General features: G+C 43.7%; 1 protein-coding gene and 1 long non-coding RNA gene across 2 annotated transcripts in view; one reads left to right on the forward strand and one right to left on the reverse strand.

The window, feature by feature from the left end:
- The window catches only part of GNAI2 (G protein subunit alpha i2), a 159268-nt gene that overhangs the window by 74700 nt on the left and 61094 nt on the right, over positions 1 to 23474 (forward strand). The window contains exon 2 of the mRNA XM_072989852.2: positions 11780 to 11822. Within this exon, the coding sequence (XP_072845953.1) occupies positions 11780 to 11822 (43 nt within the window). The remainder of the gene's footprint in view (positions 1 to 11779; positions 11823 to 23474) is intronic.
- On the reverse strand, positions 2781 to 15689 carry LOC144586762 (uncharacterized). The gene is made up of 2 exons (XR_013541782.1): positions 9528 to 15689; positions 2781 to 6286 (listed from the first exon to the last, which is right to left on the reverse strand). It is a non-coding gene; the product is annotated as an uncharacterized LOC144586762 (long non-coding RNA).

A 23474-nucleotide genomic window follows, 5' to 3' on the forward strand; every position in this document is an offset into this window, starting at 1 on the left:
AGCACAGTTCAGCAATTTTGTTCGACATTATACCACAAAGGAGAGATGGGTTATCTCTGAAAATGGCGAAGGCATTGGATGGGGGGTGCATTTTACACCATGCTTTGGTGAAGATGGGCCTAACCAATAACATTATGAAATTAAATCAAAACCTTGTGTTAGCATTCCAAGACATGGTAACAGCCAAGGGGCTAATAACTCCTCCTTCAGTGTTTTAAGAAGCATAGCTCCTCCCTTTCACCTCCTCTGTTTGGTATGATGCTTGAACCACTGCAATCTATTAGTTCAAAGGAATTGCTGTTCAGGGGTCAAAATCTCAATCTGAATTATATGTAGAATGCATATTGCAGTTTTTAGGTAGACCACATTCAATTGTGTCAAGATCAGTGGACTTTGAACAATAACTTTGTAAAATTATCAGAAAATTATCAGGTGAGTTGCAACCTGCCAGAACCATGTCCCGGGCTTGAAAAATCCACTTGTCTGTGCGAGTGAAAAAACGCTGCTTGACAAGCCACAGCTCCCTCCCTCCCTCCCTCCTTGCCTCCTTATTCTCAGTCCTTCTCTCTCTCTCTCTCTCCCTCTCCCTCTCCCTCTCCCTCTCTCTCTCTCTCACTCTCTCATCCTGCAGTCCTCCCTTTCCTCTTCCCATTGCAAAAGGAAAAACAGCCCTATTTTCATGAGAAGAGAGTTCGAACGGCACATAGAGATATAGCTCTGCAGGACAATGTAGAGTAGTCCTATGCTGGAGAATATGGAGGTTCCCTGCTCCCAATTTCAACCGAACGACCTGGCTCCTTAAGAGGCCGGGTGCTTTTGCTTTCAGTTTTATTTTTGCTGGAGACATTCAAAAGAAAGGCATTCAAAATACATGCTCATTACCCCACAGGCACACAGGTAATAAAGCAACCCAAGTCTGTAAAAGGTAAAGGTTCCCCTTGACAATTTTTGTCCAGTCGTGTCCGACTCTAGGGGCGGCGCTCATCCCGCTCTTCAAGCCATAGAGCCAGCGTTTTGTCCGAAGACAATTTTTCCGTGGTCATATGGCCAGTGTGATTTAGACACGGAACGCTGTTTACCTTCCCACCGAGGTGGTCCCTATTTATCTACTTGCATTTGCATGCTTTCGAACCGCTAGGTTGGCGGGAGCTGGGACAAGCGACGGGTGCTCATTCCGTTGCGTGGATTCGATCTTATGACTGCCGGATCTTCTGACCCTGCAGCACAGGCTTCTGCGGTTTAGCCCACAGCGCCACCACGTCCCTAACCCAAGTCTGAGGGTATATTTATTTTGGTTTTATGTGCATTGTTATGTAGAAAGTGCCTAGTTTAAATGTAAATTTAAGTTTAAACATAAATCGCAAAGCCGGTCATGCTGACTGGTGAAATTTTTTTGACTGTCTGGTGGGTGAGACATTCTAAAATTTTTCAAGCCCTGACCATGTCAGTAGGACAAATTCCTATTGCGGGAAGAACCAGAACACAATTTAAATATTTAATTCCGGTCGCCCAAAGTAGTAGTGATACAGCAGCTCTAAATATTACCACATATTAAGAAATATTTCTGGAAACATAGAATAATGGAAACCACTAGTGCTGGTTTATGAGGGAAAATAAACGTTCTTAAAGTGAATGTGATTTCATGTATTATTTACATCATCTGTCAGTATACCTTGCCCAGAATATTACTGTCAAAATAGATGCATTGTTCCATCCATCCATATGAGTTGGTCAATGGTTTTTCATTGCATAATATATTTCACTTGCTAATTAAATCATAGTTGCCCAAGCACAAAATTGGATTAGAAAGAAATTGAAGGTAAAATACCCTGAACTGGCAAAAATAAAAAAGTTAATTGCTTTGTGCACACACTAGAAATTGTACAAATTCTAACAGTTGAACACACTAGAGTATAACAAATACTTGAGATCTTCAAAAAATAGAAGAATTCTAGATTACATTCTGTGGTCCTGGCCAGTTGTTACTCCCTTCTGATTGGGAGCAGTGAAATGCCTTTGTTTAGTATTAGATACAACATTGGAGTTTTCTGTTTGTAATTTCCTATTGGAATTTTTACCTGTATTGGAAAGGAACACAGAGTTTGGATTCTATGGGCAACCATGGTGGTTAAGAGTATTGTCTTACAGAACTGGATGTCTGGTAAAGATGTAAAACAGAAAGTAATACAAACAAATATAGTGGTGCCTCGCTTAACGAGCGCACAGTTTAACGACGAATCTGCATAGCGATGCGGATTTTGTAATCGTTTTTACAATCGCATTGCGATGTTTTAATAAGTAAAACATCGCATTGCGATGATCGGTAAGTGTTTCGCTTACCAATCTTCGCATTGTGATGTTTGGGAAACAGCTGATCAGCGGTTCCAAAATGGCCGCTGGAAGAAGAAAATGGTTGCCCGCAGCATTTTCGCGCTGATTCCTCACTTACTGAGGCGGCAAAAATGGCGGCCCTATGGAGGATTCCCGCTTAGCAGTGAGTTTACCCCCCATAGGAACCTTTACCTTTTTAATGTGTTCCTATGGGGTTTTCTGTTCCGTTTAGCGATGTTTCCAGATAGCGACGTTTTTCCTGGAATGGATTAACGTCACTATGCGGGGCACTACTGTCGGTGGAAAACTGAAAATACCAGAGTATTTGGTCTGTACTCTTGGGAAACATTCCATCATTAACTTAGTTTTGTGAAGGAATGCAGCTGTTATTTAGAAGTCATCTTCCCTGGTACCACCTCATTCCCACCTTTTGTTTTTCGTGTATTTGATTTGTTTGCTTTTCTGTGTTGTGGCATTGTACCCATTTTTCTGTACATGTGAGGTGTTAGCTGGGTGGTGGGGTGAGAGGCATTGCTATAAGGAAGGTGTGGATGAATTTGGGAGCATGGTGTTATCTTATTCCATGGCATTAAAACTAACAAAAAAATTAAATAGAGACAATAAGAAGAGATTCCCAAATTGCCAGCTGTTGGTGTTGCCGAGCATGTTACTAGGAATTGAGCCATTTTGGTGACCCTTTTCCTACTTGGAATAGGTTCTGAGTGGAGCCATATGGCTTGCTCTAGCATGGACAGTTTCAAGTTTATTGTTAGCATGGCTGTATGCTTAATATTTGTTGGTAATATAATGTAATCGCTGTGTATTGCACATATACTGGCACTGTAAAAATAGCTATTGATTTGTAACATCAATCATTGATCTCTCTTTGTATATGCAAATAAGATATTTTATTTTCAAGCTTTGCTGCATATAAAACTAGGTGCCTGGCACATTGATGATTTTTGATATTTTCATTACAGTATAATGAAGCAGAAGTTAGCTGTCATGATTTCATGCATTTGCAAAAGACTCCAGTGTTCAGAGCATGTAGTTACCATTCCCCTGTTGCAGTTTCTGCTCTCTCCTCTCTTCCTCTGGGCATGGCTTCCTACCCACATATGTCAAATTAAGAGTTTTATTACCTACCTCTCAGACAAACTCTTGTTCTATCTTGTTGAAAAAGAGGGAGAAAAAGCATTAGTTTGAGGAATGCTGTCTTGTATTCAGGCCATTTCCTTTCTCCCTGCACAGTATCTGTCTACCCCTATTTTGTTTCAGTAAATCAGGAGTTAAACTGAAGCACAAACTTCCCACTTCTCCTTATGTCTCTGTCTTTTAGGGCCAAGCTGTGCCTGCCTAAGATGCCTGAATGCTTTCTTTTGGGTTTGAGATCTCATGTGCTTAGCGTTCAGCTCTAAGCCTATTTTCATGGCTGAATGTTAACCCCACCAGGAAACAATGGCCGTAGTGTAGTTGTGCACTGGCCCTTATCACTGCATGTGCTAGTTGGTGCTGGAACGAATTGTCTTTAACAATCCGATTTGTGATTAGTTAGGCGTTTTGGCTGGTGATTGTTAAGTGACTGAAAATAAGCAGCATGACTTGCTCTTGGAATTACAGCAGAGCTGTAATTGTGAAACCCAGACATTCTGCCCAAATGCCGGCTGGAGATTCAGAATTCACATGCAAAGAAAAGTCTTTGTGGATTCATTGCTGCTGTTGTGTGGTGGATGAAAACCATAAAGTAATGGAGGCATCCAGTCCATTGAAGCTGAGATTTGTCACCAGACCTCCCATGTAATGTCACCAGAATGTTTGAGAGTAATTAATTGCAACTTGACCAGCTGGATCACTTCCATGCATGAGAGGGTAGGATTGAGAGAGATCTTGTGAAGCTTCATAACAGCTGTGCCTCTTGCAAATGCCAGGTTGTAGATCTGAACATGTTAGCGAATGTGTTAATAGGATGCAGCGTAAGAGGATTCTTCCTGCTAATAGCAAGGCTGATCTGAGGCAGGAGGTCCATCCCCTACAGAGACTTAATGATCTGTGCATAATATATGGCTGCTTTCCCTGTGCTAGAAGGCATGGCTGTTATTGAAGAATCCCTGCCTGCTGTCCCAGCTTAGGCTTCGCAGAGCAGAGCAAGGGATAATTGGGCCACCTTCTCTCCAGTAGCTTTGCTTGTCATTTCACCCTAGCGTGTAATTTAAAAACATACATTTCTGTATGTTTCATTGCACCTTTCTGTTGTTAATAGTAATCTGTAGGGTGAGGGGAAGGAACAGAGTAAGACATTGTGTACTAACTTCATCCCATAACAATAATAAAGACTCTTCAGAGTGTTTGTTTCTGCTGATCATAGCAAGATGATAATATTTCTCCCTGTTCTTGCAAAGGTTTTCATCACTGTCACTTGATTTATTACATCAACATTCTTCTTTTCTTCCAAGGCTATATATTTTAGGATTGGGCAAGCCACAGGGTCCATTTGGGATTTGTTAAAACATGCGTGCGTGCGTGCGCGCGCGCGCGCACACACACACACACACACACACACACACACACAGAGAGAGAGAGAGAGAGAGAGAGAGAGAGAGAGAGAGAGAGAGAGAATAACATGCTGGGACTGGATGCAGCTTGTTTAAACAGTGATTCACGACTCCTGTTGGCTTACGAGACTGGCATTTTACCTTTTTCGTATGGAAAAAAAAGTTTAATCAGATTTTATCTTGGGGGATATAAGATCAGTTCTCTTTCCATGTCTTTGGAGATGAAGGGCTGCCAGTCACTCAGGAGGCACTCCATTGCCTTTGGTCAAAATACTTGGCTTGTGTGCTGGCTGGGACCAAGAAGTGCAGTTTGCTAAGCTCGTGCTACTCCAGTTGCATAAAACAAGCATAAACAGCACGTTGATGACCTTAATAGGCTTTGATTAGTACAGTAACTATTAAAACAGATTTTAGGGAAGGAACAGTGGTTGGTAGTGGGGTAGCATGTTACCTTGTGCTCAAGGAAGATACCATCTGGGAAGACGGGACAAATGCTTTTACCTTAGGAACCATTGATCTTAAATGTGCATCTTGAAAGGCAGATGGGTTTCCTTGAAGGGAGTGGAAAGACAGCCGGATGCTAAACTTTGCCCTAGTCATGAGGGAAAATAAAATGAAGAAGCCTTTGCAGCCGATCATGCAGCATTCAAAGTACTGTCTTTTTAAAAAACAGATTGGAGTTTTTATTTGACCTTAGAGTGAATTAATGGAGTGCCTTATGTATGCTTTGTGTCTATTAGTCCCTAAAATCATCTTACAATTATGAGCACTTATTCTAAAAACAGTCTTATCTTAATCTGACCTCTGATATTGCCTAGCCCCATTGAAGTTAAGGTCTCTGTTCTTCTGCTTATTTCCACAAAAGTTTGGCATTTTTGAAAAGGGAAAGCAAATACGCAGTAAGGATCATGAAATCCTCATGGCTTAAATGTTGCTTGCTAAAAACTCTTGCGCCAGGAGAACTCTCCCTTCTTCACAACAATGTGCAGATTTGTGACGTTTCCCTCTTTTATATGAGAAATAGGGTTGCTAAAATTACATTTCTAAATATTTAACTTATGGGCAGACAGTCCCCAGATGTGTTATATGCTCTTTGTAGATACAAGGAAACATGTGAAGTTTGTTTGTTTGGTTTTTAGATTTTGGTTTTTTTTTAATGCATTTCAACAGTATTGATTCTGGAAAATGACTTCTCAGGTATGCAGGTCTGTCTTCCTAATGGAGCTAAACTGTGGAGGCAGATATTGCTTTTGAGGTATAACGAACAGCTGCTGAAGAGGGCTGGTAAAGAAATAGAATTCCAGCTAACATCAGATGGCAGAAGTAGGCATAGATTTTTGCACTCCTTGTCTTGTTTTCATTGAGGAAGGGAGAAATTTTTTTATACCTTTGTAATGCAGTACCTTTGTAATGCAGTACCTCTTCATGGATTGCTGCCTTGTCGTGGCGAAGGGGCTTGAGTAACTCAGAGAAACTATGGGCTATGCCGTGCAGGGACACCCAAGACGGACAGGACATAGTGGAGAGTTCCGACTAAACGCAATCCACCTGGAGTAGGAAATGGCAAGCCACTCCAGTATCTTTGCCAAGAACGCCCCATGATCAGAAACAAAAGGCTAAAAGATATGACGCTGGAAGATGGGCCCCTCAGGTCGGAAGGCGTCCAACATGCTACTGAGGAAGAGCGGAGGACAAGTACAAGTAGCTCCAGAGCTAATGAAGTGGTTGGGCCAAAGCCGAAAGGACGCTCAGCTGTGGACGTGCCTGGAAGTGAAAGGAAAATCCAATGCTGCAAAGAAAAATACTGCATAGGAACCTGGAATGTAAGATCTATGAACACTGGGAAGCTGGAGGTGGTCAAACAGGAGATGGCAAGAATAAACATCGACATCCTGGGCATCAGTGAACTAAAATGGACAGGAATGGGCGAATTCAGCTCAGATGATTATCATATCTACTATTGTGGACAAGAATCCCGTAGAAGGAATGGAGTAGCCGTCATAGTCAACAAAAGAGTGGGAAAAGCTGTAATGGGATACAATCTCAAAAATGATAGAATGATGTCAATACGAATCCAAGGCAAACCATTCAACATCACAATAATCCAAGTTTATGCACCAACCAGCATTGCTGAGGAGACTGAAATTGAACAATTCTATGAAGATCTACAACACCTTCTAGAACTGACACCAAAGAAAGATGTTCTTCTCATTCTAGGGGACTGGAATGCTAAAGTAGGGAGCCAAGAGATAAAAGGAACAACAGGGAAGTTTGGCCTTGGAGTTCAGAACGAAGCAGGACAAAGGCTAATAGAGTTTTGTCAAGAGAATAAGCTGGTCATCACAAACACTCTTTTCCAACAACACAAGAGGCGACTCTATACATGGAAATCACCAGATGGGCAATATCGAAATCAGATTGATTATATTCTCTGCAGCCAAAGATGGAGAAGCTCTATACAGTCAGCAAAAACAAGACCTGGAGCTGACTGCGGTTCTGATCATCAGCTTCTCATAGCAAAATTCAAGCTTAGACTGAAGAGATTAGGAAAAACCACTGGGCCACTCAGGTATAATCTAAACCAAATCCCTTATGAATACACAGTGGAAGTAAAGAACAGATTTAAGGAACTAGATTTGGTGGACAGAGTGCCTGAAGAACTTTGGATAGAGGCTCGTAACATTGTACAGGAGGCAGCAACGAAAACCATCCCAAAGAAAAGGAAATGCAAGAAAGCAAAGTGGCTGTCCAACGAGGCCTTAGAAATAGCAGAGAGGAGAAGGGAAGCAAAATGCAAGGGAGATAGGGAAAGTTACAGAAACTTGAATGCAGACTTCCAAAGAATAGCAAGGAGAGACAAGAGGGCCTTCTTAAATGAACAATGCAAAGAAATAGAGGAAGATAACAGAAAAGGAAAGACCAGAGATCTGTTCAGGAAAATTGGACATATTAGAGGAACATTTTGCGCAAAGATGAACATGATAAAAGACAAAAATGGGAGGGACCTAACAGAAGCAGAAGACGTCAAGAAGAGGTGGCAAGAATACACGGAGGAATTATATCAGAAAGATGTGGATATCCCGGACAACCCAGACAATGTAGTTGCTGACCTTGAGCCAGACATCCTGGAGAGCGAAGTCAAGTGGGCCTTAGAAAGCCTGGCTAACAACAAGGCCAGTGGAGGTGATGGCATTCCAGTTGAACTATTTAAAATCTTGAAAGATGATGCTGTTAAGGTGCTACATTCAATATGCCAGCAAGTTTGGAAAACTCAACAGTGGCCAGAGGATTGGAAAAGATCAGTCTACATCCCAATCCCAAAGAAAGGCAGTGCCAAAGAATGCTCCAACTACCGTACAATTGCACTCATTTCGCACGCTAGCAAGGTTATGCTCAAAATCCTACAAGGTAGGCTTCAGCAGTATGTGGACCGAGAACTCCCAGAAGTACAAGCTGGATTCCGAAGAGGCAGAGGAACTCGAGACCAAATTGCTAACTTGCGCTGGATTATGGAGAAAGCCAGAGAGTTCCAGAAAAATATCTACTTCTGCTTCATTGACTATGCGAAAGCCTTTGACTGTGTGGACCACAGCAAACTATGGCAAGTTCTTAAAGAAATGGGAGTGCCTGACCACTTTATCTGTCTCCTGAGAAACCTATATGTGGGACAGGAAGCAACAGTTAGAACTGGTCATGGAACAACTGAGTGGTTCAAAATTGGGAAAGGAGTACGGCAAGGCTGTATATTGTCCCCCAGCTTATTTAACTTATATGCAGAATACATCATGCGGAAGGCTGGACTGGAAGAAACCCAAGCCGGAATTAAGATTGCCGGAAGAAATATCAACAACCTCCGATATGCAGATGATACCACTCTGATGGCAGAAAGTGAGGAGGAATTAAAGAACCTTGTAATGAGAGTGAAAGAGGAGAGTGCAAAAAACGGTCTGAAACTCAACATCAAAAAAACTAAGATCATGGCCACTGGTCCCATCACCTCCTGGGAAATAGAAGGGGAAGATATGGAGGCAGTGTCAAATTTTATCTTCCTGGGCTCCATGATCACTGCAGATGGAGACAGCAGCCCTGAAATTAAAAGGCGCCTTCTTCTTGGGAGGAAAGCGATGACAAATCTGGACAGCATCTTGAAAAGCAGAGACATCACCTTGCCAACAAAAGTCCGAATAGTCAAAGCTATGGTTTTTCCTGTCGTGATGTATGGAAGTGAGAGCTGGACCATAAAGAAAGCAGACCGCCGAAGAATTGATGCCTTTGAATTGTGGTGCTGGAGGAGGCTCTTGAGAATCCCCTGGACTGCAAGGAGAACAAACCTATCAGTTCTAAAGGAAATCAACCCTGAGTGCTCACTGGAAGGACAGATCCTGAAGCTGAGGCTCCAGTACTTTGGCCATCTAATGAGAAGAAAAGACTCCCTGGAAAAGACCCTGATGTTGGGAAAGTGTGATGGCAAGAGGAGAAGGGGACGACCGAGGATGAGATGGCTGGACAGTGTCTGCGAAGCAACCAACATGAACCTGACACAACTCCGGGAGGCAGTAGAAGACAGGAGGGCCTGGCGTGCTCTGGTCCATGGGGTCACGAAGAGTCGGACACGACTAAACGACTAAACACACAATGCAGTACTATTTCTTAAAATGCTTATTGAATGTAACCTGCCAATGAATCCCTAGAAACGTTGTTGTTGTTTAGTTGTTAAGTCATCTCCAACTCTTTGTGACCCCATGGACTACTAGAGCATGCCAGGCCCTCCTGTCTTCCACTGCCTCCTGGAGTTTGGTCAAATTCATGTTGGTAGCTTTGAGGACACTGTCCAGCCATCTCGTTTCTGTCGTGTCATCCCCTTCTCCTCTTGCCTTCACACTTTCCCAACATCAGGGTCTTTTTCAGGGAGTCTACTCTTCTCATCAGATGGCCAAAGTATTGGAGCCTCTGCTTCAGGATCTGTCCTTCCAGTGAGCACTCAGGGTTGATTTCCTTCAAAATGGATAGGTTTGTTCTCCTTGCAGTCCAGGGGACTCCCCAGAAACTACTAGCCTGTAAAAATCTTTCCTAGCCATTCCATCCACATATAACCATGTTAAGCTATTTTTTACCAGCTGCTGGCCTGGTAAAATTGAAAACAAAACACCGCAGCCCAGCTCTTTTTTAGCCTGAAAAACGTTACTCACTGGTTACTTAGAGGTGATTCCTGGGCCACTAGGGCCTGGGTGAATTGCTGTTTACAAGCCTCTGTGCAGTGCTTCCTTGGTCATCCACATTTAATCTAGAATTACAATTCATACTGTTACTTCTGCTTTCCCTTCTGCTTTAAATCTTCTGGCCCTTGAGAAACATGGATTCAAGCCAGCTGGCATGAAACCTGCCTGAGTCTGCTGAAAGTTAATCTGTGCTGCTGTCCATTTCCATTTTCCTGGGAAACTGTAGGGCTGTCTTCATGCTGGAAGTGGTGCACATGATTGTTTTTAATAGGAGGCTTGTCTTGACTCAGGTGATATTGTTATTTATCATTGCCTGCAGTGCTTGCCTCTTGCGTGCCAGCCTGCCTCACCGAATGTGAGGCAGGTCTGCCGTTGGCAGTGTTGATTGTGAGATATTGATGCCATGGTAATGAAATCTGGCAGGCATCTGCAGATCTGTTCTTGAGTGTTCCTGCTTGATCATGGCAGGTAGATGGATAGTTTTCTGTCTGGTTCTCAAAGGATTTTATTTTCTTCCTGCTCACTGCATAGTAGTAGTTGGAAGAAGGCGTCCTGATGAGATTTGCTGAGTAGCATTTTGCTAACCTTGTCTTTCATCAGTCTTGGTCACAATCTGTGTTTAGTTATGGTAGGGACTGACTCGGAGCGACATTGATTTAAGCTCTTGGTTAAGACTGGAATAATTACGAGTCAGCAGATCTGTGATAACAGGGACTGTTCAGTTTTGAAATTTCATATTTAAGGAATTCTCCACTTCTGGTCCATTTCATATTGCAGACATGATTGTAACGTGTATGCAACAAATCAAGAAAGGCTGCTTTAGGATTTCTAGTGGCTAAGTGTAGCTCCCAGAATGAATTTTGAGCTGTATCTCGGCTGATAATGGTGAACCCTATCCTTAAGTTATTGCTCAAGAGCAGATGGATAATGAGAGCATGAGGGAATACAAAACCCAATTTCTAACTCTGATTCCATGAAAGTATATATACATGCCCCAAGGCCTTTTTTTTCCAACTGGCTTTTGATGCTACAGTGTAGCAGATAGGCCAGATTTTTAGGTTCCTAAAGCTATGTAGTGGAAAAGTCTTTGCTGTATGGATGAGCACTCTTCTTGCAAAATTTCTTGCTTTCTGCAATTCTTCAAGTTCTTCATGTTGAGATTCCCTGCTGAGATCCCACACACATCCCCATCACCAACATTTTCTAACTTTCCCCAAAGAGAAGACCTGGGCTTGTTCCCCCTACCTTGTTTTTCACCTGTTTTTATGCAGGAAACTACCAAATTGTGCACAACTTAATCCCCGTCCCGGCGAATCCTGCACAGCATAGTGTGTTTCTTCTGCCCTTTACAGGTGATCTCTGCACAACTCCTGTATAGTTTCTTTTTTCAATCAGATAAAATGACCATGAAACTTGTGAGAGGATCCTTTGAGAATTCCTTGCAAGATTTTGCAAGGGGAGGGGGAAATCTCTCACCCAGACAAATGTTTCTGCAGGGAGGAAATGGTGGTTTTCTCCTCCATTTCTCTCAGTGGGAGGCTGTATCATTATCATTCTTGGTTTGGGGATCATGATTCAGGCAGCTGCATCCCTACATTTTGCCTCTCCTCTTTGAGTAGCAGTGTTAAATAGTGAAGCACTCATCTTACATGGTTCTTTATCTTTTTTTCCCCACAGGTGCAGGAGAGTCTGGGAAGAGCACAATTGTCAAACAGATGAAGTAAGCATCTTTTTCTTCTTCTTGATTAAAATATTATGGTTGCCTTCTATGCCATGTTAACAGATCTACTGTCACTGTTGATGTTTCTGTTGTAGGGTACTGTGTTCTTCAGCTTCAAAGAATTTATAAAGTGAAAATACTTGGATTGTACTTGACAAATTTTACTTGCTGTCATTTTTTTGCTTACACATGGATGTTGCTTAGCACATACACAGAACATAGAGGGAGGTTATATACCACTGCATGGAAAATTTCATTAAAAGGAAATACATTTCACTTTATGAGGTCTTTTTCTCCTTTTTTTCCCTTCTCCTCCTCCTCCCTCTTCTTCCAGAAGAAGAATATTTTACTTAATTTTATTTATATCACCCCTTTTACCAAATATTATGGCCCAAAGTGACTTGCTTAAGTAAAGCAAAACAGATGGCAAATGTAAATACAGTGGGTATTACAGTACAAACAGGTGAACGTTAAAATGGTCAAATTAAAAACACTTTTAAACCACATCAGGCAGAAAAAGATATTTTAAAAATAGTAAAAAGCAAGGAGACAGTCTTAAAAATCATCTAAGAAGCCGGCTTGAGAGAATAAAATGGTACAAAGCAGGGAACAGTTCCGTATCTATTAAGAGCTGTGGCACTGAGGAAAATATTATTGCTGAATATACGCTGGGGATTTTTTTGGTCATTCCTTTGCAAACATGCTTCTCTTGCCAAACTTTTCCCCATGAAGTTGAAACTCTCAGATGATTCTCTGCCTTAGACAGCACTGAGCTTTAATTTTGTAGTATCTTGGAATATCAGATGATATTTTATATATTGGATTATTAGTTTTAATGCTGGGTTTATTGGTTTTTATGTTATGTCATTGTAAATTTGGAGGGGGGATTAATTTTTTGGATGTACCATTTTCTCTAACAGGAAGCATGCAGGCATTTGCCAAGGGACTTTTACAGGCCAGAGATCATGTTTCCTAACATGTGTAGGGCTGCACATGTAATTGTTTCTTCTCCAAAATATACATGGATGTGTGACCCCATGTGTATCCATCTAACTCTCTCCATATGAAGGCAGTGCCCATGCAAATTTGTTTCATGGAAATTAATAAAGTTTTTAAAAGTTACATTGATGACAAGGACAAAAGCAAGAAGGTAAAACAAATTGGTCTTTAGGACTCTTCTTTCCTGCGCCACCCCCTTTTCAGCACAGAAAAGTGGGATGGAGAGGAGCTCTGTTAAGAGACCGGGAAAACAGTGTGCTGTGTAGCCAGCCTTAAAATCTCTTCCTTAATTACTGTTGCCCTGAGAATGCATGGCTTTTTCTTAATCACCGTTCCTCTCACTCCCACTTACTGCTTCAGGAAGAAGAGGGAAATCTTTTTTCCCCCATCTTCTCTGCCCCCCCACCCCAGCCCACCTCTTATTTCTTTCTGGGTTCTGCTTTTTCCTCTTTGAATAGGCATCAGGGGGAATTACCTGCTACAAAGGATTTCTACTCTTATCCTTAGCCATCTCTAGTTCAGTGCTGGAGGAAGTGGCCGATGGACTTGCTCCAGGGCTGTGCTCTCATCTGCCACCATGAGGATTTCCAAAGGACAGTGCCTTTCCCACAGTAGGAAGAATCGGCAAGCTCTTGTTTTTGTGGTCCTCAGGCTCTGTCCCCTAAATCCTTTCTTGTAATTTGCAGGGCCTGAGCTGTACTTGAGATTTTCTTGAGTGTTGTGCCTTGTTTCAGTTGTCCTCTTGCAGCCATGCAAAATGTGTTACTGGATGGATGTTCCTTCAGTTTAGGACTTCATTTGAACAAGTTACTTGTTTGGTTTCAGCACATGTGTTCAGTGTGTGTGCACATTGCATCTTTTTTTTTTTTTTAGATCAGCAATAGCAATGAGGCAGGTTCTTTTGTGCTCATTTTGTTTGAAGAACACCACGTAGCTGCATAAAATCCTTCTGGCATATCTAGGCAGTCCTTAAATAACCAGCATTCTGCCTTTGTACCATATACTTTTTCTACTAAGTAAGATCAGGAGGTGATAGAACAAAATCTACTGGCTGCTATGTATAACTAGGTCATAGTTTGGGTGGTGTGTAATCTAGGATATGTAACACATCATCATTGTGAGGATGATGACAGCAAAAGAGGCACTCCTGTGGAGCACCCAGACAAGGCGTTCTATGCTGAGGAAGATCACCCCCCCCCCCCCCCCGAGGAACACAGATTTCCAGGAGACTAGGAATGTATTTGTAGTAGTGCAGTCTGGATAGTAGTGCAACTTCGGGTGCTAAAGTGGGAAGCAGAGAAGCACCTCCAATCTTGACCGCCTCCCTGATCCCATTATCGGGTTCCATGTTCCAGAAGTTTTTAATTGAAGGTTTTAATTTTAATTAATAAGTCATGGATTTTTTATTTTTTTATTTTTTGGGGTAGAATGGATGTGGCCATATTGGGTTTTAGTGTCTGTTTTTAACTGAACTGTTTTAATTGATGTTAGAAGCCGCCTGGAGACTCTTGCAGGGTGTGGGCTGCATAAAAGTCAAATAAATAAAATAAATAAATGAAAGCACCAGCTAGAGCAACACTGTTCGAATGAACCTGGACCAAGAGAGCCAACTGGCGCCCAGCTGTGACACTGAAGGGAGAGAGCTGCGACCAGAGCCATCAGCATCAGCTCTCTGAGGGTCAACAAGGAAGGAGGAAAACAGACTGTCACCATTGCCCTTGGTGCAAGCATACAGACCCTTCTTGTTGTGGCCCCATGGCACTGGCGGATGCAAGGAACCCCCACTAGGGGAAAAAGGACTTGAGACCCACCTAATGATGCCAACTGAAGGGTCTCTGGACTTGGACTCAGACCCGAGGGAACTGAAGGGACCAGTTCCAAAGGCAAGAAGTAGTGGTTTGTTTCTGTCCCTCATTGTAATAAAACCCATCTGTACTGATCACCTTCATAGTCATCTGTGGATCCAGGGATGGAGGAAGGAGCCCTCCAGGGACATGGCTGGAAGTGGTGAGGCTCACCCTCCTCAACAGCCATACTGGAAAGAATATATAGAAATATGTATGGTGAAACTGTAATAATCTGGAAGTTCAGAAGCAACATGCATTTTGATATTTCTTTAAATCCCAAATTAAATAAATAAGAAATAAGTATGGAAAGTGATGGGTACCCAGTGTGGTATAATGGATACCGTAATGGGCCAGGACTCAGGAGACCTGAGTTTGATTCCCTGGCTCTTCTTTGTGGCCTCTGTGAATGCACACAATTGGGTTATACTGCGCCTGCGCAGGACTTCCCGGAAACCTCTAGAGCTTAAAGATATGTAATTAGTGGAACTTTCCCTCGTGGAGCACACGCTCCGCCCACCAAAGACCTCTTCAGTTTCTTTTAGCTGCTGCTCAGTCAGACTTTTCAACCAGCTAGTGCTGTACTTTCGATTTTTGAAAACATCTATCATTGCTTTACGGCCAGTTCTTCTTTATTTTGACGTTCCCTTGTGAGTTTATTTTCCTTGTATACTCTCCCGAGTTTTTGCCTCCTTCCAACTCCCTTCCCTTCCCCCCTTCCCTTCCCCTTCTTCCTGCTTCTTTTATGCCCCCCAAGGGCCATTTAAGTGGTGTGTGCTTTGCACAAACAAGATCCCGCTCTCTGACGGCCACAATCGTTGCCTCTTCTGCCTCCAAGAACAACATCAATGCGAAAAGCTTACAAAACCAGCCCTCACATTAAGATTACAAAGATTAAGATCTCACATTTAGGAGAAATCTCTCCACACTCTGGCTCCCATGATGGAACCAGATTCCCCTCCGGTTCCCAGACAGGAACAAAGCTTGATCCTGAGCCCGGCAACCATATCTCCGAGACCCAAAGAACAACCAAAGCCCTCGAGATTGAAGCTGACCTCGGGTTCGAAGTCCTCAGAGCTGAAGGATGTCTCTAAATCAGGGGTTTTAAACTCAATTTACCTGGGGGCCGCTAGAGACAGAGTCTGGGTGAGACTGGGCCGCATCTGATTTTCCGCCAAGCAGAGCAAGAGCCCGAGGAAGCCGCCCAGGAGTTTCCTTAGCCGACAGACAGGTGGGCTGGCTGGCAGGCTGCAGTTCTGGATGGAGGGTGCAAGAGGTGCTGTCTTGGGAGAGAGCCGGCGAGCGAGGCAAGGCTTTTTTTTTGGTTGTTGTGGGTTTTTCGGGCTTCTTGGCCGTGTTCTGAAGGTGGTTAGGAAAAACCACCTTCAGAACATGGCCAAGAAACTCAAAAAACCCACAACAACCATTAGATCCCGGCCGTGAAAGCCTTCACTTTTTTTTTACTCTTGACAGCAGAGGATGTGTGGGCGCTTTGGGGGGGGCAGGCAAGGCGAGGGCCACACACTATCATCTGGGGGCCCGCATGTTTGAGAACCCTGCTCTAAATTGAAGAAAGACAAAACCGAAACAAACAAAAATCAAAGAAGTCTCCTCTGTCGGTCCATCCAGATCCACCACAACCAACTCTCTCCTGTCTTCTATTCTTGAAGAATCTTCCAGAGAAGCTCCAGAGACTGTTTCTGGTATAGATGACATTACTTCTCTGCCTCTAGCCCAGCCTCCTGCTTCGGCTGACAGCCTATCACCTAGTGTTGGCCCTTCACTGGCTGATGCCCCATCCAGTCTGGCCTCGGTCCATTCGAACCCTGCATTTTCAGGGCGGGCAATATCTCCACAGATGTCTGAACTTGAATCTTTTCCAAGGTCACCCCCTAGTAAGCACACAGCTAAGAAAAGACATCTCTCTTCCAAGGATTATGACCTGCCTCGCAGAGAGTACACCTACTTCCGAGAACCTTCTCGGTACCACCAAAGAGATGTTTACAGAGATCCCTATCCCATACAATATGAGGTATACCCTCATAGGGATGATATTGAGGGACCGGCTTATGAGGAGCCCAAGCGTGTGTGATACGCAGTGGCCTATCCACACTCTCCTTCAATTTCCCCCTCTCCTCCTCGATATTGACATTGAGCCTGACTGTCGACAGCAGCAACTTACCATGAAGTTGCAAAACCTTCCAAATCTGCTTGAAACATCGATCTGTAGGCATCGAGCAACTTCCGGCCAAATGTTCCAAGATATCAGGTACAGCTGAGCAGTCTCTACCTGCTCTGCCCTCATGTCACCATCAACACCGTACATCTTCTTTACATGCCACAACTACCTATACCAGTCCTCCCCCTCTGCCACCGGAATCTGACCTCGCATTATCACAACCTATGACACTGAAAACGCAACACTCTCCTTCTTTATTTATTTATATTTATTTACTGTATTATTAGATTTTTAAAATCCCGCCCTTCTAGACTGCGTCTACTCAGGGCGGCTCACATCAAAATCATACATAAAAACAGTTAAAACAATAATTTAAATTGACAATATTAATGTTAATCAAGATGTAAAAGTAAGCAATCCCTCATAGGGATGATATTGAGGGACCGGCTTATTAGGAGATGATTCATTAGAATAATCTTCCTCCAATAATGACTTCTCCTCAACTACATCTCAGGAGTCAACTTCCAACCTTCCCACACCAAATTCAGATGTGGCTGAAAGTCACCCACCATCACCTTCAGAGAACTTCACCTCCTATAATCAGATGGTGTTAAGAATGGCCAAGTCCCTTGAACTTGCAGTAGAAGAGCCTCCACCTCAAAAACAAGAACTAGTTTTTGATTATATTAATCAAGATAAGGTATTCCCTTTAAGTCTCACATTCATACCTGCAGTGCTAGATCTTGTAAAGGAGTCATGGGATAAGCCTCCATCCTCCCTCCAAATTTCTCAGAGAGTAGAAAACAACTACATCGCCCTGTACAATGACCTTTGCCAGGAGAGAGACAGGGGGAGTGTGACCCTGTTGATACTCCTGGACCTTTGAGCGGCTTTCGACACCATCGACCATGGTGTCCTTCTGGATAGGCTGGCTGGGTTGGGAGTTGGGGGCACTGCTTTATGGTGGTTCCGCTCCTTCCTGGCTGACCGTGTCCAGTGGGTGATGCTGGGGGACAGTTGCTCTGCCTCTTGGCGTTCATGCCATGGGGTTCCTCAGGGCTCAATACTGTCCCCCATGCTGTTCAACATCTACATGAAACCGCTGGGAGAGGTCATCAGGAGGTTTGGGCTGAGGGGTCAGCAATATGCTGATGATACTCAGCTCTACCTCTCGTTTTCCACCAATCCAGGTGAGGCGGTTTCTGTGCTGAACTCGTGTCTGGACCTGATAATGGACTGGATGAGGGTTAATAAATTGAAACTCAATCCAGACAAGATGGAAGTGCTGTTAGTGGGTGCTTCACCGGACAGGTTGGAGGGCCATTTCCCTGTCCTGAATGGGGTTACACTCCCCCTAAGGGACAGAGTCTGCAACCTGGGGTGCTCCTGGACCTCAGTCTAACACTGGAAGCCCAGGTGGAATCGGTGGCCAGGGGCGCCTTCCTTCAGCTGCGGAAATTATACCAGGTATGGCCCTACCTGGACGAGCAGAGTCTAATGACAGTTACACACGCACTAGTAACATCCCACATAGATTACTGCAATGCGCTCTACGTGGGGCTGCCTTTGAAGACGGTCCGGTGACTGCAACTGGTCCAGAATCGAGCTGCGAGGCTGGTGAGTGGTGCGGCCGCTAGAGAGCACATCAAGCCGATTCTGTTTAATTTACATTGGTTACCAGTTGCTGCCTGGGCCCAATTCAAAGTGCTTTTTTGACATATAAAGCCCTAAAGGGCTTGGGCCCTGGATACCTGAAGGACTGCCTCCTTCCATATGAGCCTACCCGGCTGTTAAGATCTAGCCAGGGGGCCCTTTTGAAAGAGCCATCCCTCAAGGAGGTAAGAACGACGGCTTGTAGACAAAGGGCCTTTTTGGTAGCTGCCCCCAGACTGTGGAATGCCCTCCCGACAGATTCCTCTGGCGCCGATGCTGATGACATTTCGGCGCCAGGTCAAAACCTTCCTGTTCCAGAAGGCTTTTAATTGAAATAATATTAGCTGTGGGTTCGATGGCATTTTTATATATATTGTAATTGTACTTTAATTGTTTTGAATTTTTATTGTATTTTAATTGTTGTAAGCCGCCCAGAGACCTTTGGGTAGTGTGGGCAGCATATTAAATAAATAAATAAATAAACAAACAAACAAACAAACAAATAAATAAGACCCATAGCATTGACACCTCATTCCTTTCAAAACATCCCACTCTGAACTCTATTATGGTGGAGTCAAACCAATCCCGTGCCCGGAACAAATCCTCCGTGGCACCGATTAAATAAAGAGGGGTGAAAACTCAACATTTTAGGGAGATGGCTTTACTCGCTCACCTCGTTTCTCATGAGGGTCACGAATTACCAGGCTGCCATGGGGGCTTATCAGCACCAACTTTGGAACCGTGCGCTCCCCTTTCTCCAGGCAGTCCCTGAAGAATCCAAATATCCATCTCGAAGCCTCCAACTTAGCTAAGCAGCAGTTCATGGCTTCCAGACATACAGCGGACGCAGCATCCAAAGCAATGGCTACTTCCATCGCCATACGTCGACCCACTTGGCTACGATCTGCAGGAATCTCAAATGACACCAAATCCCGTATTGAAGACCTACCCTTTGATGGTGCTGGTCTTTTTAACGGCAAAACAGACAAATTCATGGACAACTTACATACAATTCGCAAAATGGTAAAGTCTTACTTGACTCAACAAACTTACCAATATCAATGCCTTCAATGGAGGAAACAACCCTCTGTCCACCAGCCCTTCCAGATATACAAGCCCTACAGATCACGATCTTCCAACCAGCCATATTCCACACTATCCACCTCGTTGGGCCCTAACTTTTGGTCCAATCTCAACAGCAATGACGATGCCAGCAAAAGCAAAAGAAGAACAATCCATATCCCTGACTTCTTTGAGCCCAAGATCTGCACGTTCCAGATAAGCCTTTATTAATTTCTCGATTCTTGGTCCCATATCACCACCAACCATTGGGTTCTCTCCATCATTAGTCAAGGATACCTTATTGAGTTTGATCAACTGCCACCTTTTACTCTTATAAAGACCACACCGCTCTCCACAGACCTACACAAAGCAGTACTTCTCCTCCAAAAAGTGCTATCCTTCCAGTTCCATACTCAAATATCCACAACTGCTTTTATTCCTGTTACTTCACCATACCAAAAAAAGACGGAGGCCTCCGCCCAATACTCAACCTCCAAAAACTCAACAATTACATTCATCCCAGACGATTCAGAATCACTACCCTCAACACCGTTATCACTCTTCTTTCTCAAGGAGACTGGTTCGTCATTCTAGACTTATAAGACGTATACTTCCATATCTCTATCCATCCCTGACACCAGAAATTTCTACGCTTCCATTTCAACAACACTGCCTACCAATTCTGCGCTCTCCCTTTCGGACTCTCTACCACACCGAGAACTTTCACCAAGTGTCTCGCCCCAGTTGCCGCCTTCCTTCATCTACATGGCATCACAGTCTTCCCATACTCATCGTTTCAAATTCTTACCAAAGCACATTGAAAGACACTTGCTTTACACTAAACCTCTTAGAGGATCTTGGGCTCAATTCAGTTTTTCAAAATCATGCCTTGAACCAGCACAAACTGCTACATACATAGGAGCCCAGTTAGACTCCTCTTGAGTGCGAGCATTTCTGCCTAAAGAAGGATAGACAAACTAAAACAAGCCATCCCACCATTTCGACCTCTACACTCTGTCTCAGCACATCATGTCCAACACTTCCTCAAGCTCATGGCATCCACCACGACAGTCATTCAGCACACACATCTAAAAATGTGCTCTCTTCAATCATGGTTCCCCATAGAGGACCACCCTTCCAAACTCCGAATTGTGTCAGGAGAACTCACCCATTACTTACGTGGTGGACTTACCACCCGAACCTCCTCGTTGGCCGACCATTTGCTCCGCTTCAGCTAACATCTCAGGTCACAACAGATGCCAGCCCTTCAAGATGGCGAGCACATTGTCAGGGTCGCAATATTCACGCCCTGTGAAATTCAAAAGAAAAGCTACTGCACATAAATCATTTAGAGCTTTTAGTGATAATCAAAGCCTTTTGAGCATTCCGACCATTAATCTCTGGACAGGCAATTCAACTGGCCACAGACAACATGACTGCACTTTTTTACATCAACAAATTGGAGGTACACATTCTCTCCCCCTCCTGTATTTGGCAGTAAGACTTTGGGAGTGGTGCTACTCCTACAATGTTTTTCCCGTGGTAGTTCACATAACAACCCAAGACAACCCAGTAGCAGATCACCTCAGCAGGATGACCACATCCATGCACGAAAGGTCTCTAGATGACACAGTCTACAACCAGCTATGCAACCAATGGGAAACCCCAGCAATAGACGTTTTTGCTACTTCCCACAACTCAAAGTGCCACCTATACTGCTCCAGAGCAGGAACTGACACTCATTCACTTGGAGATGCCTTTATGATCGACTGGGCTCAGAGCATACTATATCTCTTCGCTCCAATCCCGCTCATTCAGCGGACCACCATAAGATTCCATCAGTCCTACGCCAGTGCCATTCTGATCACTCCAATAACCATGGTTCACCCAACTCAGGACAACCCAACAATCACGGTTCACCCAACTCAGGAAAATCTACTCCGACCATCTTCACCTCCCAACCATCCCTCACTTACTGACTCAAGACAAAGGGACAATCCACCATCCGGATCTAAGGTCTCTCATACTTACTCAATAAAGCCAGGAAGCCTTCAACTCAGATTCTCTATAATCAAAAATGGAAATCATTCTCTTCCTTTGCCATCTCCAAAAGCTTAATATCAGTACCAGTTTCTTTGAAGACCCTCCTCACCTTTCTTTTACATCTTTCTCAACGTGGTTTATCCCACTCCACACTAAAAGTCTATATTTCTGTGATTGTTGCACACCAGCCTCCAAATTCTGAATCAGCTCACCTGTTCTCGCACCCGATGCTCAAAAAGCTCCCCAAGGGTATTCACAACACACGACCCCCTCAGCGACCCATTCTCCCACAGTGGTATCTGCAAGTTCTCCTAAATGCACTCTCCAAACCTCTGTTTGAACCCATGGCCACAACCAACCTAAAGCTCCTCTCTCTAAAAACCCTCTTTCTATTCGCAATAACATGAGCTAGGAGAGCTAGCAGTCATCAGATCAGATCGTCCTTATACAGTATGCAGTTTCATCCAAACAAGGTCATCCTATACCCTGATGTTTCCTTCTCCCTAAAATCGTATACGATTTCCACATTAACCAACCATTGATTCTACTTGCACTATTTTCATCTCCCCAGATGAATATTGAACATGTGCTCCATGTGTTCGAACTTCCGATGATCCCTGGCTTTCTATATCGACAGAACAAAATCTTTCAGAAAATCACCAAGACTCTTTATCTGTTTTCATGGCCCTCATAAAGGTTCACCTGCGTCCTCACAAACTATCCAAGTGGATTGTACAGGCAATTTCCTTGGCTTATGAACTATCGGGCAAATCAGCCCCAGAAGCCCTTAGAGCACAATCTACTAGAGCTGTCTCAATATCAGCTACATTTCAACGAGGCATTGACATTTCACATAAATGTCGTACTGCCACTTGGTCTACTCCAACGACCTTTATTTCCCATTACCGTTTGGACGTTTGAGCAAAGAGTGATGCAGCCTTTGGACGAGCTGTCCTAACCTCCTCACTTCAGTGACATCCCACCAACCGGTAAGTGAGCTTGGTAGTCGCCCATTAGTGTGCATTCACAGAGGCCACGAAGAGGAAAGAGAGGCTACCTACTTGTGACCATGGTTCTTCGAGTGGTCCTCTGTGAATCCACACATCCCGCTCATCCTCCCCTCTGCCCATCACTTGTCATCTCAATTTATATCTGATAACGGTGGACTTATGGGAACTGAAGAGATCTTTGGCGGGCAGAGCATGCGCTCCACGAGGGAACGTCCCGCTAATTACATATCTTTAAGCTCTGGAAATTTCCGAGACGTCCTGCACAAGCACACAGAGGACCACTTGAAGAACCATGGTTACAGGTAGGTAAACTTTCTTTCTGTCATGGAAACTCCCTGGGGATGTGGAACTGATAGAACCACTCCTTAAATATCTTACTTACCTTGAATGCTCTCCTATAGGAGTTATGGCAGGTGCTCTCCCTTTGTGCCTTTAAAAAGCTAATTAAAATGGAGCTGTTTAGAAAAGCTTTTGGGGAGGTTCTTGCCAAATAACCAGGACAGTGGAGAAAGAATAATATTGTATTCTCCAAAACTGTTATTTTGCTGCCTGTTTTGTTTTGTTTCTTTATTGGTGGGACAGTTTCGTGTTTTATAGTAGATCACATTTTATGTTTATATTCTTTGTGGTACACCACCCAGAGTAGCAATTTGCTTAATAGGCAGTATATAAATCAAACAAACAAGCAAACATTAGGGTCGGTATGAATCAGTTCTGATTTGACAGCACATAATAACATGACCGTGGTGATATCAAAAAAGTAGATAGTAATAACGGCATACATCGCACAACAGAGGAAGAAACAAAATTAATCTTCATATAGGTCAGAATTATCATCCAGGGAGGCTGCTTATTAGCTCAG

This window comes from Pogona vitticeps, chromosome 2 (assembly GCF_051106095.1).
Source record: "Pogona vitticeps strain Pit_001003342236 chromosome 2, PviZW2.1, whole genome shotgun sequence".
NCBI classification, from domain to species: domain Eukaryota; kingdom Metazoa; phylum Chordata; class Lepidosauria; order Squamata; family Agamidae; genus Pogona; species Pogona vitticeps.